The following is a 15,235-nucleotide window of genomic DNA, read 5'->3' on the forward strand; positions in this document are numbered from 1 at the left end:
AGGGTAAGGGAAGTGGGCCCTGAGGTAGGGATATGTCCGCAGCCCCCTCCTCCCTCTTTCCCTCCTGCTCCTTCGTCTCCCTTACTGCCCCACCTCCTCCTTCCCAGCCCCTCCCTCCCCAATCCCCTTCCCCTTCCTCTCCCTGGTGGCACCCCATCCCTGTAGTAACCTCTGAGCCCAGAAGCCCTCAATGTCCTTTGCCAGGAAGATCTGGTTTGGGGATAGGAAGCCAGCAAGTCTCCAGTTCTCTGATGCAAACACAATATAGCATTGATTGTAAAAGAAATTGCTGTGTGTTGTTCTCTTTGCTGTGAGTCATCCTCCCGGGCAGTCTCCGCTTGGTGCGGGGGAGGGGGGGAGTCAGAGCCCACGTAGTAGAGCCTAGGGCACATCCATTTCTCCCCTTGGGGAAGAAGGAGTTGGAGCAGCCCTCAGGGGCTTGTACGGTCCCGGTAATGAACCCGAAGATGGGGGGTCCATTTTGTTAGGGGATGGGTGGGGGCAGGGCCAGCAGCAGGTGCAATTCCTTTGGGATTTGTCACCTGTGTGCTTCTTCAACGTTGGGAGCTTAGGCCTGGGGCTTTGAAAGTTGGGTCAGGGAGATGGGGTGACCCTGGCTGGGTCTGCCTGAGTCACCTGCCAGTTGTATGGATGGGTGAAGCTGTCCTCCCCAAAGACCTTCAACCTCCCAAAGCTGGTCTCAAATACACACCCACACACGGACCTGCCTGTGCCTGGGGCTTGGGCCCTTTTGTTCCTGATCCTGTGGGAGGCCAGGCCTGACCAGGACAGAGGATAGTTGGAAATCATTTGACCCCTTGGCTGACAGAGTGAGGTTCTTTGAGTGAGGGTTTGGATGATGCTCCTGGGACCTTTGCACTGGGCAGGGGAGGTACTGGCAGTGGCCTTTCTTCCCGTAGAGACCAAGACCATAAAGCCTCAGGTGTGATGGGGGCCCCACCTAGCAGCAGGCCTGAGGGTTAGGGCCTTGGGGAGGGGACTGGCGATTAGGAAGTGTACCTGAGGTGGACAATGGGGAGATTGGCTGAAGAAAGAAGGGCCCCTGGGGGTGTGGCTGAAGGTACCACTTGAGGTCCTTAGCTCTGCCCGCTGCTGGCTGCCCCTGACAGGGTTCCCTCACCTCTTGCTCACAGTCTCCGTCTCCCTATCATATTGTGGCCCTGCCCTCTTGGCAATCTTCTGACTCCCACATTTGCAACCTCCTGTCCCTCCCTCTGAGACTGTCCCACCTGTGTGACTGTGCTTTGCTGGAAAGACCATGGCTCAGAATGCACAACTCTCTAGCAGTGAGAGGGGAGGAGCACAGACCAGCCGCCCTTTGGCCAACTCTCTTTGGTCACCTCCATGCCACCCAGTCATCCTCATCATCACCACACCCCCATCCTGGGCCAGGTGCTGTCTTCCCCCTTTTTAGAGCTGATTTCTTCCTGGGAGGCTCTTACTTCTTAGTCCCTTGTGATAAGTGACGATCCTGCTGTTAAGGCTCCGTCCCCGGGAGATGCCAGCCATGTGTGCCCTGCTGCTGGCTCTCCTGCTCTGGGCGCCCATCACTGCTGTGCAGGGTGAGTGATGCCCCACTGCCCGCCCACTCCCTGGCGGTCCCTGGCTGGGCAGCAGGTGGCTGGCCTGCCTTCTCCTGCCTTCCTCCCTCCTTTTCTGGGGGCAGGGGGCTGCCAAAAGGCTGGGACCCATGCATGACTTCACCCTGCCTTTGGGGCTGCTAACGGGGTCACCCTGAGGGCCTGCAGATGCAGAAGGGACACAACCTGTGGTTTTGTCATGGATGGCCTGCACGAAGGTGCCTCGCTGCCTGAGAGGCTGTGGGGGCTGAAATCCCACCCTTTCTGCCCTCCTGGCTTCCCTACAGGAAGAGGGACCTTTTCCTCACTTGAACAGCTGGTCTCTGTTGGGCTGCTGCATCTGCCCAGAGGGCAGTCTTTTCCACCTTTTGGAGGAAGGCGTTGCATAGGCTGCCAGCCCCCCCTCATCCCCTCCCAACCCTGCCGCGGAGAGGGGAGTCCATGGGGCTTCCACAGGCTTCCCCCCTTGACCTGGGGAGAGGTGCAGTCACCCTGGAAAAGTCCCCTAGTTATAAATAGGTGAAGGGCTGAGGGACAGACATAGGCCTTAGGGTTCTTATGGAGGCTTGTCATAGCCTTTTGTGTGGGAAGCCACTGTGGGCTCCCTGAGGCAGAACAGGCTTTCTGATTCCCCAGAGCAGGGAAGGGCCACAGGGAAGAAGTGGGCAGGTAGGTGGGTGCTGGGGTGAGGGGAGGTGGGATAGCTAGGTGAGGCTCCTGGAGGAAGAGTGAGACCTTGAGTTGAAGGACACAGGGGCTGGGCAGGGGAGGGGTGGCGAGTGGGCAGGGGGAGTGGGGCAGGACTCTGATAACCCACAGAGGCCCCACTTCTGCCTGCCACGCCCTGACAGACCTCCTCCCCATCCCTGACAAGTTGAGGGAGCGGTGCAAGCTGGCTGGGGTTGCCGGAGACTTGGGTAGATTTAGAGACATTGTGAAGGAGCCCCGGTGGCGTAATGGTTAAATGCTCAGCTGCTAACTGAAAGGTCTACAGTTTGAACTCACTAGCGGTTCCTTGTTCCTCGCTCCTGGGGAGAAAAGACCTGGGGATCTGCTCCCATAAAGATTACAGCCTAGGAAACCCTATGGGGCTGTCCTTTGGTTTGCTGTGAGTGGGAATGGAGCACACAACAACAGGATAAGTGAAGAGAGCAACCAGGAGGGTGGAGGCCAGGCAAGTTGGGCCATCAGGGAACAATGAAAGGTCTGAATATGCCCAGAGGGCACCACGCCCTGGCTCAGAGGTCTTGTTGTTTGTTTACAAAGCCATTTCACAGTGGGTGGCTCATTTGATTCTCAACGAAGGATTATATAAGAAGGTGGAGGCTTCAGGGAAATTGCGGCTCCTAGAGCACTCATCAGGGACCAGATGTCACCCGGTTGACACTGCGTTGTGGGGGGCTCGCCCCCAAATGGAGGACCTCAGCTCTCAGCCCTCTTAAACCTCCCACTCTCCATGTATCCTGGGTTCCCCAGGGAGAGTTCAGATGTCAGGTCAGAGACCTCAGTGGCTTCTGCAGATTTATTTCCTTTCTGATCTGGACCCTTCTCTGGGTACTCCAATTCACCGTGAGGTTTTGGACAAGCAAGCAGTAGGGAGAAGGTAGAAAAACGTGCACACAGATGTGCAGGGGAATGAGGGTATCCATCGATTTGCCAGGAAGGCGAGGAGGTGTGTGCCAGGTAGAGGGTAATATTCAGTGGAAAAGTGCATAGTGTGGGGGTGTCTGTGGTTGGCAGGAGCAGAGCCAAGTTCAGAGTCCCATGGAGGCAGCAAGCGCCTCCAATCCCCCAGAGGGGACAGCCAGGCCTGCAATGACCTCTTGTCCCAGCGCACTTACCTTCCTGCCACCAGAGGTGCTCCCCACACCCCTGCCCTTCCTAGATGCCCTGCCTGGGTCCTGCTCTAGGGTGGGGGGGCAGTCACTGAGGGCAGGAAACAGCCGGCGTCTCTGGAGGCAGACAGCCCAGACTGGGGCTGGGAATCCCCTCCTGCCTCCTGACCACCCTGCTCCAAACCCAGTCTCCCCTTTTCTTATTCAACATCTTCCTCCAGGTTGTCTATCCCTTCCCACCAGAGAAACGGCCCCCAGATTCTCTGTCCTCTAAAAGTTATGTCTTCTGTCCCCTCCCAGGCTCTGCCCTCAACCCCCTCAGGCCCTTGGTCTCTTGAACGTTTTCATTTGGTGGGGATGCAGTTCATCATGAGGTATGGGGGAGGCAGGGAGGTGAGAGACATGGCCTGAATGGTGGAGAGAGGGCGATCTCAGAGAAATGAGGCTGGTGGAGCAAGGGACTGGTGAGACAGGTGACAGAGGAGGTGTCGGCAGTTGGTGAGGGGCATAACAGTTCACCTATATATCTGACTCCTGGGGACTAGGTCCCCTCCCTAGGGGGAAGATAGGGCTCTAGGTTAGAAAACACCCAGTCTGTCCCGTACGGTGGGGGTCATCAGTCCCCACTCCTATTGTAGGGGAAAAAATCACAAAGTCTAGTAAAGCAAAAAGAAAGTTTTATTCAGCATATATTCAAAAGCGCAGAAGTAGGAAACAGACAAGCCTGCTGCCAGAGCTAGAATGTCTGCCCGAATCCAAGGAAATATCACAGAACAGACAAAAGTGGGAAAAAAGACAAGCATGCTGCCACAGCCATGGCTGCCCGAGTCCAAAGAACAGTTACAGAATAGGCAAGAACGGGAAAACAGATTTAAGCATGCTGCTACAGCCACGTCTGCCCAAAGTCCCGACACCATTACAGAGCCATCAGTATATATTAACATTACAAATGGGCAAAACCATTGAAAGCTTAGCCTTTTCAGCTTGGCTAGAAACTGTGATCCTACATTTTGGATTGTCTTCCTTAACAGTCATTGGTACAGGTTTCAGTAACGAGAGTCAGGAGGGTCTTCATTGGTCCAACAAATTTCTATTCATTAAATGTTAACAGAAGTTAAGAGTGGACCGTCTTTTGTGTTCTGTTTGATGGGCTTTATGTGAAAGTTTCCCTAAGAGATATTTTCCAAGATTATCGTAGCTATTGTCTTTATACCTCAGGGCCCAGTTGATGTGTCTTTGCGAGTCCTTGTGAGCCCAGCTCCAGCTGAGTCACATCCTGTATGCTCAAGGAGAGGGAATAATAACTCCAATATCATTTCCTAAATCACTCCCAGCATGTCATCCAGTTCCTAGTACCTACTGGCTACCAATAAAAGAATACAGAAACCTTTATTAAATATCTACTATGTGCCCGCTGATCACTCTGGCAGTTTTCAAGATTTGTAAAACATTTCTCGTGGCCTCAAAGATCTTATGTTGTTCTTAGCTGCCCTCAGGTGGGCCCCTGACTCAAGGCGACGCTGTAAACAACAGAACTAAACGCTGCATGGTCCTGCTCCATCCCCATGATTGGTTTTGGATCAGACTGTGTGATCCATAGGGTTTTTATCGGCTGACTTTCAGAAGTGAATCGCCAGGCCTTTCTTCCTAGTCCATCTTAGTCTGGAAGCTCGGCTGAAACCTGTTCAGTATCACAGCAACATGCAAGCCACCACTGAAAGACGGCATTGGTGGCTCAGGGGCAGAATTCTTGCCTTCTTCCATGCAAGAGACCTAGGTTTGATTCCCAGCCAATGCATCTCCTGTGCAGTCACCACCTGCCTGTCAGTGGAGGCTCGCATGTGGCTGTGATCACATCAGTCTGATCCTCAACTGATCATGGGGTTGGGGTCGGACTGGACAGCATTCCATTCTGCTGTGCATAGGGTCCCCATGAGTCATGGCAGACTCTATGGCCGCTAACAACTCCAAAAATGGAGTTTCTGGGTGGAGCTGTCCTGAGACCTGGGGCTCAGGTAGAGGGTAGGAATACAGGGACACAGTCAAGAATTCTATATTCTCCGTGTGCTGCAGGGGCGCAAACTCAAAACGCTGGGGGCATCAAAGTGAGGATTGGAGCCTGTGTCCTATTTTGAGTACATGAAGTTCCAAAGTGCCCACAGTAAGGTTGAGGCAGTGAGCAGAGCTCCTTGGAATGGCAGGAGCGGGGAAGTCTACACCAGAGGGGCTGGCAGGAGCCTGCCTCAGGAAGAAGGGATCAGAGCTCTTTAGGGTAGAAAAGTGAAGGCGGAAGGGGGAAATGCTCATCTATTAAATCACGAAGAGTGTCGTTGACGTGAGAACAGACGTGTCCACAATAGACAGGGGCAACCTTTGAAACTTTTGCGATGTATATTTAGAGCAATTAAAAGGAAGTGCTATTTTATACACAGAGTAATAAACTTACTCATTCAGCAAACACCCAACAGTTGACTCTGCTTGGACAGGTGCTGGGGTCTGATGAGGCAAGATGAATCAACCAGTTTACAGGGAAAAAAACCTGGTGCCCGAGCTATGAGAGGGACAAAGGGCTGGAGGAGGACAAAGGAGGCCTCAGAGGCTACTTCCTTCTGGGGGTAATTGGGGAGGATACAGGGAGAAGTGGCATTTGAGCTTGGGGAATGTTGCTGTCGAGTTGATTCTGACTCATAGCAACCCTACAGGGCAGAGTAGAGCTGGCTCACAGAGTTTCCAAGGCTGTAATCTTTACAGAGGCAGACGGCCACATTTTTCTCCCGCAGAGTGGCTGGTGTGTTCGAACCACTGACCTTTCAGTTAGCAGCCAAGCGCTTAACCACTGCTGACCTATTCCACCACGAGCAGAAATGTGTTTTGGAGGTGGTAGGAAGGGACGGCCTTGTAGCTCAGTGGCGGGCTTCAGGCTTCTTGTCAGAGGTGGCTTCTAGTTCTTTTCCCCAAGAATGCCACTGCCACCGTGGGAAATGTTTGCCTGGCAAGGGCTCCTTAGACATATCAAGAACTGACAAAGATATACATAGCCATAGAGAGAATTAGAATATTTATAAAAACAGTCCCTGGCGAACAGCAAAGTGGCGAAGCCATACTGACATTTTAATTAAAAATGCTAGTGTTTGAAGGTTTACTATAGTCCAGACACTGCTCTAAATAGTGTCTATTTATCATCTTGTTTAATTTTCACAAACTGGGAGGAAGGTGCTGTTACTGATTTCTGTCTTATGTATGGGGAAACTGAGGCACAGAGATGTTAAGTAACTTGCTGAAGGTCACACAGCAATCAAGTAGAGTAGTCAGGATTTGAACCCAAGTCATCTGGCTCCAGAACTCATGTTCTTTACCACTTGCTGTAGTTGGGGGTGCCAGGGTGTATTACTTTCCTATGGCTGTTACAACAGATTACCACAAACTTGGTAGCTTAAAGCAACAGAAAAATTTGTTCTCTCACAGTTTTGGAGGTCAGCAGTCCACAATCAAGGTGTTGTCAGGGCCACACTCCCTCTGAAGGCTCTAGGGGAGAATCCTTCCCTACCTCTTCCAGCTTCTGGTGGCTCCTGGCGTCCTTGGCTTGTGGCTGCATCATTCCGATCTCTGCCCCTGTCTTCTCACGGCCTTCTTCCCTGTGTCTGTTGTCAAATCTCCTCCTTTTTCTCATAAGAAAACCAATCATTGGATTTAAGTTCCACACTAATCCAGGATGATTGCATCTCAAAATCCTCAGATTAATTACATCTGCAAAGACTCTATTTCCAAATAAGGTCACATTCTTAGGTACTGAGGATTAGGACCTAGACATATCTTTTTCAGGGACACAATTCAACTCACTACACCGTGATTCAGCAGCAACAAAATGGCTCTTACTTCAGGAAGGCAGTGGGCAGGGAGGTGGGTAGGGGGGCACTACTTGCTGGAGCTGAAAAGTCAGAAAGCCCATCACACCCCATTTGTATTTGCAGGAGGGAGGAGAAAGAGCCAAGGTGTCCCCGGGCCTGTCGCATCCTCTACCTTACCTTGGCCAGGTAGGAATGACTCTTAGGAAGGGGACAGGCCCAAGCCTCTGAGCTCATGAGTGGCAGGGCTAAACGCACACCTGGCACTGTGTGACCGAAGCTCAACCCAGTGCCCCCACAGTGCTTCTCTTGTAGAAGATTCTTGATTGAACAGGGTGGCCAGGCAGGTATTATTCATCCCCATTTTACAGGAACAAATGGAAGTTTAGAGGGGTTAACTCGATTGCACAAGATCACACAGCTGATCCTGGAGGCACACCAGGGCCTCCCACTCCAAACTCCTCTGGGCCTGGCAACACAGCTGGTGCCCCTTCGAGGCTGCTCCTGCTGATCCTGCTGACCTATTCCACCACTAGCAGAAATGTGTTTTGGAGGTGGTAGGAAGGGACAGTCTCGTAGCTCGGTGGAGGTCTTCAGGCTTCTTGTCAAAGAGGTGCCTTCTAGTTCTTTTCCCCAAGAACGCCACCACCACCACCGTGGGAAATGCTTGCCTGGCAAACCAGTTGCCTTAATTGGAGTCTTTTTAACCTTTTCATGACCCAGTTATTTTCTGCTTTGAATTTTTTGTTGATACCATGTGTTTTCATTAATGGAAGCATGCTGAATCATCGAGGGTATCTGAATTTTTGGTAGATAGTATGGATGTTTTTTTCTTGCCCCCTCCCACAAGCTTACGTAAGAGTTTATGGGTACATATGAAGGACCACTAATTAACCCCAGAGTCCTCACTGGGGTCTGTTGGTACACATTGGTCTATTCTATTTTTCCTACCCAGAATTCAGACACCTCATCCAATACCCTGTAAAAACAGTAATTTGCAGCACACACCCGTTCCTTCTATTTTAAACAGTCATAAAGGCCCCTGCCTTGTGGCAGCATGCACAGCTTCCCAATAAACTCCAGAAGCTGAGAAAGTAAATGGTTGCTATATATACCACCAGGCACTATATATATCACAAGGAAGCAATAAAAACCGTCAGCAGGATAAGAAAGTACCCAACTTTACTTGTTTAATAAGAAAGCTAGTATCTTTGATAGCCTGTGTGGCTATAACATAGGCAAATATATAATGTTTAAGTGTTTTGACCACAAAGGTCTAGGGAATCCCAGCTTGGGGATCATTAACAGTGAGTGATTTTTTCCTGGGTTCTCCAAGGGGTGTACATACCGCACCTTTTTTCTTTTTAAAGTATATACATTTTAAGTACGTACATTTATTTATTGTGGTAAAATAAATATAACCAAACACTTGCCATTTTAACCATTTTTAAGCGTACAATTCAGTGACATTAATTATATTCACCATGTTGTGCAACCATCACTACTGTGTATTTCCGAATGTTGTCCCTTACCCTACACAGAAACTCAGTGCCCCTTAAGCAATGACTCCCCATTTTCCCCTTCCTCCCAGCCCCTGGTCATCATTAATGCCATTAACAAACTTTTGTCTCTATGTATTTGCCCATTCTAGATATTTCATGTAAGTGGGATCAGACAGTATTTGTCCTTTTTATGTCTGTCTGACTTACTTCACTCAGCACAAGTTTCATCCATGTCATAGCATGCAGCAGAACTTCCCTTCTCTTTATGGCTGAGTAATATTCCATTGTATGGGTCTTGGTCATCTAGTGTTGCTCTAACAGAAATGCAAGTGGATGCTTTTAGCAGAGAGACGTTTACTCTCTCACAGTCCAGTAGGCTACAAGTCCAAATTCAGGGCGTCAGCTCCAGGGGAACACTTTCTCCGTCGGCTCTGGGGGACGGTCTGTGTCATCAATCTTCCTTTGGTCTGGGAGCTTCTCTGCGCAGGAACCTCAGGTCCAAAGGAGGCGCTCTGCTCCCGGCACTGCTTTCTTGGTGGTATGAGGTTCCCATGTGTCTCTGCTCGCTTCTCTCTTTTATATCTCAAAAGCGATTGGCTTAAGACACTATCCAATCTTGTAAACCTCATCAGTATAACTGCTGCTAATCCATCTTATTAGATCATAGTGATTGAATTTACAACGCATAAGGGAATCACATCAGATTACAAAATGGTACACAATTATACAATACTGGGAATCATGACCCAGCCAAGTTGACAGATATTTTTGGGGGACACAGTTCAATCCATGACAGTCTGCGTGTACCATATTTTACTTATCCATTCATCTGTTGATGAACACTTGGATTGTTTCCATATGTGTTTTTAAAATTGTTACAGATTTGTTGTAGAACATTTAGAAAATATAAACAAACAGAGGGAAGAAAGTTCCACTTTACCTCAGATAAACATTGTTAACATTTTTATCTATTTTTGTATATGTGTTTAGATTTATTCTATGGGCAATTTATATTTTAAGAAGTAGTTAATACTCCATTGTATGGATGGAATACCAGTCATCTAACTAGTCCCTTATTCTTGGACATGTTTATCCCAAGTTTTCCCTATAATAATGATGTAATACACATTCTTTTATAATTTTTTTTATCTGCATCGAGTCACTTTTTTAGGATCAATAACTAGAAATGGAATAATTAAAAGAGTATGACTATTTCTGTGGTCTGTGATGCACGTTTTCAAAATATTCTTTAGAAATATATGAGACCAAGTTAACATTCATCAGCACCATCCAAGAACAAACCCTTTTCCACACCCTCACCAACGCTAGGTATTATTATCATCTAACAACATACTCGGGGCAATTTGATAAGTGAAAATAAATAGTATCTTGTTCTGTGTTGAATTTCTTTGCTTACTGGTGAAGTTGATTTCCTTTCTTCTTTTCATGGGCTCATGACCACTTGCGTTTCTTTGGAGCACACCTATGCTTTTCCTTTACCCAGCTTTCCAGTGGAGCATCCCTGGCCTTGGAGGTTGATCTCGGGAAGGCCAGCTTCACCTGCTCTGCCGCATCCCTTGGGAACATTGTTGCCACCAGAATCCCAGGCTAGAAGGGGTCTCAGTCTCCTCACCCAGGGCACTACGCTATTCAGTACATTGTGCCCACGTCCCTCGCAGGAGCCAGTGAAAGCCTTGGGCATGGAGGAGGTTGCCCATCCAAAACGTAGGGTGTGTGACAGAGCCAAAGCCTACAGCATGGGGCTCCCATTTAGATAGTGATCAGGAGGAAGCAGCAGGAGCCAAGGAAAAGGGGAAAGGACAATTAGGAGTTGTGGTCTTTAGGGAGCTGAAGGAGATGAGAGATTCAAGAAGGAGGATGAGATGGTCGGGGATTTCTGCTTGTGGTGACCGAGAGGGCAACTGTAGTAGAGATGTGAGTGGTGAGGGACAGATTGAATAGCAACAAAATAGAGTAAATTGGTTTGAACCCAGGAATAAAGACAAAAGTGAGAAGATATGCCCAGAGTTCCCTGCTCCATTCCAACAAGTGTCCTGGACTTCGTTGGGTTCCCCCATGGCTCACCATCACTGCAGACTTACCCATCAGTCTCTCTGCTGCTGGCCCTCTCTGCCCCTTCACAAGGCCTCTAGGGCACTGTTTCTATGGCACAATTTGGATCATGGCCTTTTTCTGAACATTTTTCACTGCTGCTTAGGTCAGGTCCAAATTCATTCCCCAGGATGGATTCACACACAGCCTACCAGCTCCCCTCTGCCTCCATCCCCCTTAGCACTGCCCTACCCTAAACCTGCAGTTACTCCAAACCCACTGTTACACCCTCCCCCACCTCCCCCCGCACCATGCTGCCTTTCTCTACACCATAAACCTTTTCCTTCTGTTATAACTAAAAGCTGGCTTCAGATTGTGTTTGAATTCCTATTTTACTAGCTGGGTAACCTTGGAAACTGTTTACTCTCAGAATCTCAATTCATGTGTAAAACAAATATTGTTATCTATCTCACAGAATTGTTGTGACTATTAAATTAAATAAAGCCTCTGGTAAATTTCTCGGTATTCATTTACTCATTGACTTAAGAAATACCTGTTGTGTGTCAGGCTGTACAAGGTGGAAGTGGTCTCTGCTCTCATGAAGCTTCCAGCCTAGAGGAGGAAAGATGTTGCATTTACATTGCATTGCATTATATTTCACAGGCAATTACATAATCACTGAGTTGCAATTGTAACAGGTCTTGTGATGGGGCAAGTGTGGGAATTTGATAGGCAGCCAGTCAATGCCACCTCTCCCCACCCCTATACATTCTTCAGGATTTAGTTGGGAGACCATAAACTGTCTTTATACACCTTTTCATTGTTTGACTTGTCACAACAAACGTTCTACTTTTATAGCTTAAAAGTCTCATAAAATTTGTAATGAGCCCAAAAAATGCCTTCTTTTTAAGGAAAAAGAAGGGGAAAGGACAGTTCACATATTACGTCCTCCTTGAAGCCTTCCTCCAAAGAAAGGCAGAGGGGCTGTTCCCCATTCTGACACCTAGTGCCTTCCTAGGGCCCTCTCCTACCCCTTATTGCCTGGGGTAGGGGTGGTGGTGGTCCATGAGCCCTGACAAGGGATGGGGACTGATTCGTCTTTGGTCCACAGGGCCTGCCATGGACCTGGCAGTCACAAAGAGTTCACAGTAACTGCTTATTGAATGAAAGCATGAACTGGTGGGCTGGAGAGCTGAGAAGTGGCTTTTTTTGTGGATGCCCAAAGGCATAGAAGCTAAGGATTATGGGGCTTCCAAGGGGTGAGGTGCCCTGAGAGTCCAGGAAGACAGAGTGGCCCCATGCTCAAGGAAAGGAAGAGCAAGAGAAGAAGGTAGCCTGAGGAAAGGACCATAGTGCTGAGGTCCTACTGCCAGGCCTGGGTTTCCTCCAAGCCCTGCCACCCTGCACTTTGGGTGGATCAGAGCCCTCATGTGCTCTCTTTCTGACCTTCCTCTTACTCACAACTCTGAGGATGCCCCATGTCTACCCTTCGCAGCTTCCTGAGCTCAGCCCTTCCATTTCCACCAGGAAAATTAGACAAAACCTAACTTGCAGGCAAGAGGATTGGGTAAAACCAAACATATCTACTGACTTAAAACATGATCTTTGAAATCTTTTAAAATCTTTTCCGTTAATTTAGAATTTCCAAAATCTTAGGCATTATTGTACCTTTGACCTGAACTGTATTAATCAACGATTTGATAGTGCTGTCCCCCTAATGTTCTGATTGTAGTTTGCAAAGCCAGAGATTCAGAACTGTGGAGTGGACTAACTCTTGACTAACTATTCACAACCCTGCTCTGAGCTCCAGTCTTGGTCCTGTTCCCGGCCTCCCCCTGTGACCCTTCTGTCTTTCAGAATTCTGTAAAAATGGGGATGCCTGAGATGGTAGAGGGTGCCTCTTCCCTGATGGCCTCCACGGTCCCCTCTGCCAGTGGACGAGGGCGGCCTTCCTGAGATGAGGAGAGCTGCAGCTCCAGGCATCTTTGGGGAGGGATATGGACTGATAGGAGGGATCCAGAGTGTTTTGGACAAGAAGCCCTATGCCCTGCCCTCACAAAGAATTCCCTTATACACCGTCCTTTAGAATTCTTAATAATCTCTAGGTTTATGGCACTATTGTCATAAAGATTCTTTCCATATATGATCTTATTCACCTCATAAGAAGGGAAGGCAGGAATTATAGTTCTATTTTATAGATAGGAAAATGGAGTCCACCCAGTGCAGTCACACACTCTAATCTGCATAAAGGATCAAAGATAGAATAAGCACTATAGTCCCAGGGGCACTTTCACTGCTAGACAACTATAGCCCAGGGAGGGCTGTGGGACCCAAGGTAGAGACAAAGTTCACCTGGGCAGGTTGTGAGGGCCACAGAAGAGCTAGGTGGAGGTGGTGGTATTCTAGGCAGGGTGGCTGGGCCCTGTGTGAATGCAGCTGTAGAAAGAGGACAGAAAGGGAATCAACCGTCTACACCATCGTTTCTGACTTCTCCTAACTAACAGATTCTTCTGAAACCTCAGAACAGATGAACACTATGTTCAATGAGAAATCCACAGATCACACCACCATCTCTGATTTTTCTAAGACCACAACTCCCACAGAGGAGACAACGGTCCATACTAATATGTATGATATGTTTGAATCAACAATCTTTTCTGATGCCTTCCGTACCATAGACATTGGGAGTTCTGCAGCCTCTTCAAACCCTAGTAGATATTAGCCTAGCTATTTCAGAACAGGAAGACAAAACTGACCAACCGTCTTGTTAAGGTGCCATACACTTTATTTGCATGGTCCCACTCCAACAGGGATTCCATGCACCCTATTTGCATTCTTAGCAGACTGTCCAATGCCCTTGGTGGGCCACAAACACCATATTTACATATTCCCACCCAATCATTTTGTGGGAATCAACAAGACCATGGCTAGAAGGGTCATATAAGTGATTCACTGCACTGCAGACCAGCCCCTGCCTCTTCTAGCCATGGTTATTTCATATTTGGAGGATAACTTTCCCCTCTCTTACCATAGGAACTATGACATTCACAACCTCTTCAAACACTAAGGAGTTATATACTAGACCAGCTATCTCAGGGCAGACATCCACTTTATTTACTAACAAAACCAAACAACACCACCATCTTGGAATCTTCTGCACCCACAGGTTCATCTGGAACCCTACCTAACACAAAAGGAAGTCTTGATTCCACAACAAGTCCTGGTGAATCCTTCACCACCTCTGGTCCAAATGTGGAAATAACGACATCTCTTTTTCAAGAATACAGTTTTCATACAACCACCACAGATGGTTCCACAACAACAATTGCTAATGACACTTTTTTTAGCACAAACATGAGAAATCCTGCTTTCCCATCAAGTGACAGTGAAGTATCTAAAACCTCAGTGGTTTTAGAACAAACAGCCACAACTATCACAGAGCCTTCAACTCTATATACTACGATTACTCATGTCTCTGAATCAACAGTGTCTTCTGATACCTCCCAACCCACCGACACTGAGAGTTCTGCAGCCCCTTCAAGCCCTGGAGAGGTGTCTTAGTTACCTAGTGCTCCTACAACAGAAGTACCACAAGTGGAAGGTGTTAATGAAGAGAAGTTTACTTCCTCATAGTCAAAGTAGGCTAAAAGTCCAAATTCACGGTGTCAGCTCCAGGGGAAGGCTTTCTCTCTCTGTTGGCCTTCTTATCAATGTTCGCCCAGACTAGGAGCTTCTTTGCACAGGAACCCTGGTCCAAGGATGCGCTCTGCTCCTGGCACTGCTTTCTTGATGGTATGAGGTCCCCCTGTCTCACTGCTCACTTCTGTCTTTTATATCTCAAGAGATTCCCTCAGGACACAATCCAGTCTTGTAGACCAGGTCCTGCCTTACCAACACAACTGCCACCCAATCTCCCTCATTAACATCATAGAAGCATGTTTTACAACCTATAGGAAAATCACACAGTACAAGGAATCAAGGCCCAGACAAACTGATATACACATTTTTTGGGGGACATAATTCAAACCCTGACAACAGGCATCTACCAGCCCAGCTGGCTCAGTACAGACAGCCACTACCTTCACCATGGGATCCACAGATCACAGCACCATCTCTGACCCTTCTGAACCCACAGGTTCATCTCCCAACGCCTCTACTGAGACTCATGGAAGCTCTACATCCACATCAACTCCGGGTGAATCTGTTACCACTTCTGGCCCTTATGGAGAAATAACTACATCTCTTTCTGATGGATCCACATCTTCCACAACTATCAAAGGCTTTACCACACTGACTTTCGCTACTGACTCTTCTCATAGCACAGAAACGTCAACTCCTGCTTCCCCATCTAGCCCCAGTGAAGTCTTTTCCACCTCAGTGGTTTCACAACAAACAGAGGC

The 15,235-nt window shown here is 48.3% G+C and overlaps 1 protein-coding gene across 1 annotated transcript in view; it reads left to right on the plus strand.

The window, feature by feature from the left end:
* The first annotated feature begins 1,519 nt into the window (after nt 1-1,519).
* Nucleotides 1,520-15,235, plus strand: part of LOC101341779 (mucin-12) — a 25,274-nt gene continuing 11,558 nt past the window's right edge. Inside the window, exon 1 of the mRNA XM_012558467.1 lies at nt 1,520-1,583. Within this exon, the coding sequence (XP_012413921.1) occupies nt 1,520-1,583 (64 nt within the window). The remainder of the gene's footprint in view (nt 1,584-15,235) is intronic.

This window comes from Trichechus manatus, unplaced genomic scaffold (assembly GCF_000243295.1).
Source record: "Trichechus manatus latirostris isolate Lorelei unplaced genomic scaffold, TriManLat1.0 scaffold00170, whole genome shotgun sequence".
NCBI lineage: Eukaryota > Metazoa > Chordata > Mammalia > Sirenia > Trichechidae > Trichechus > Trichechus manatus.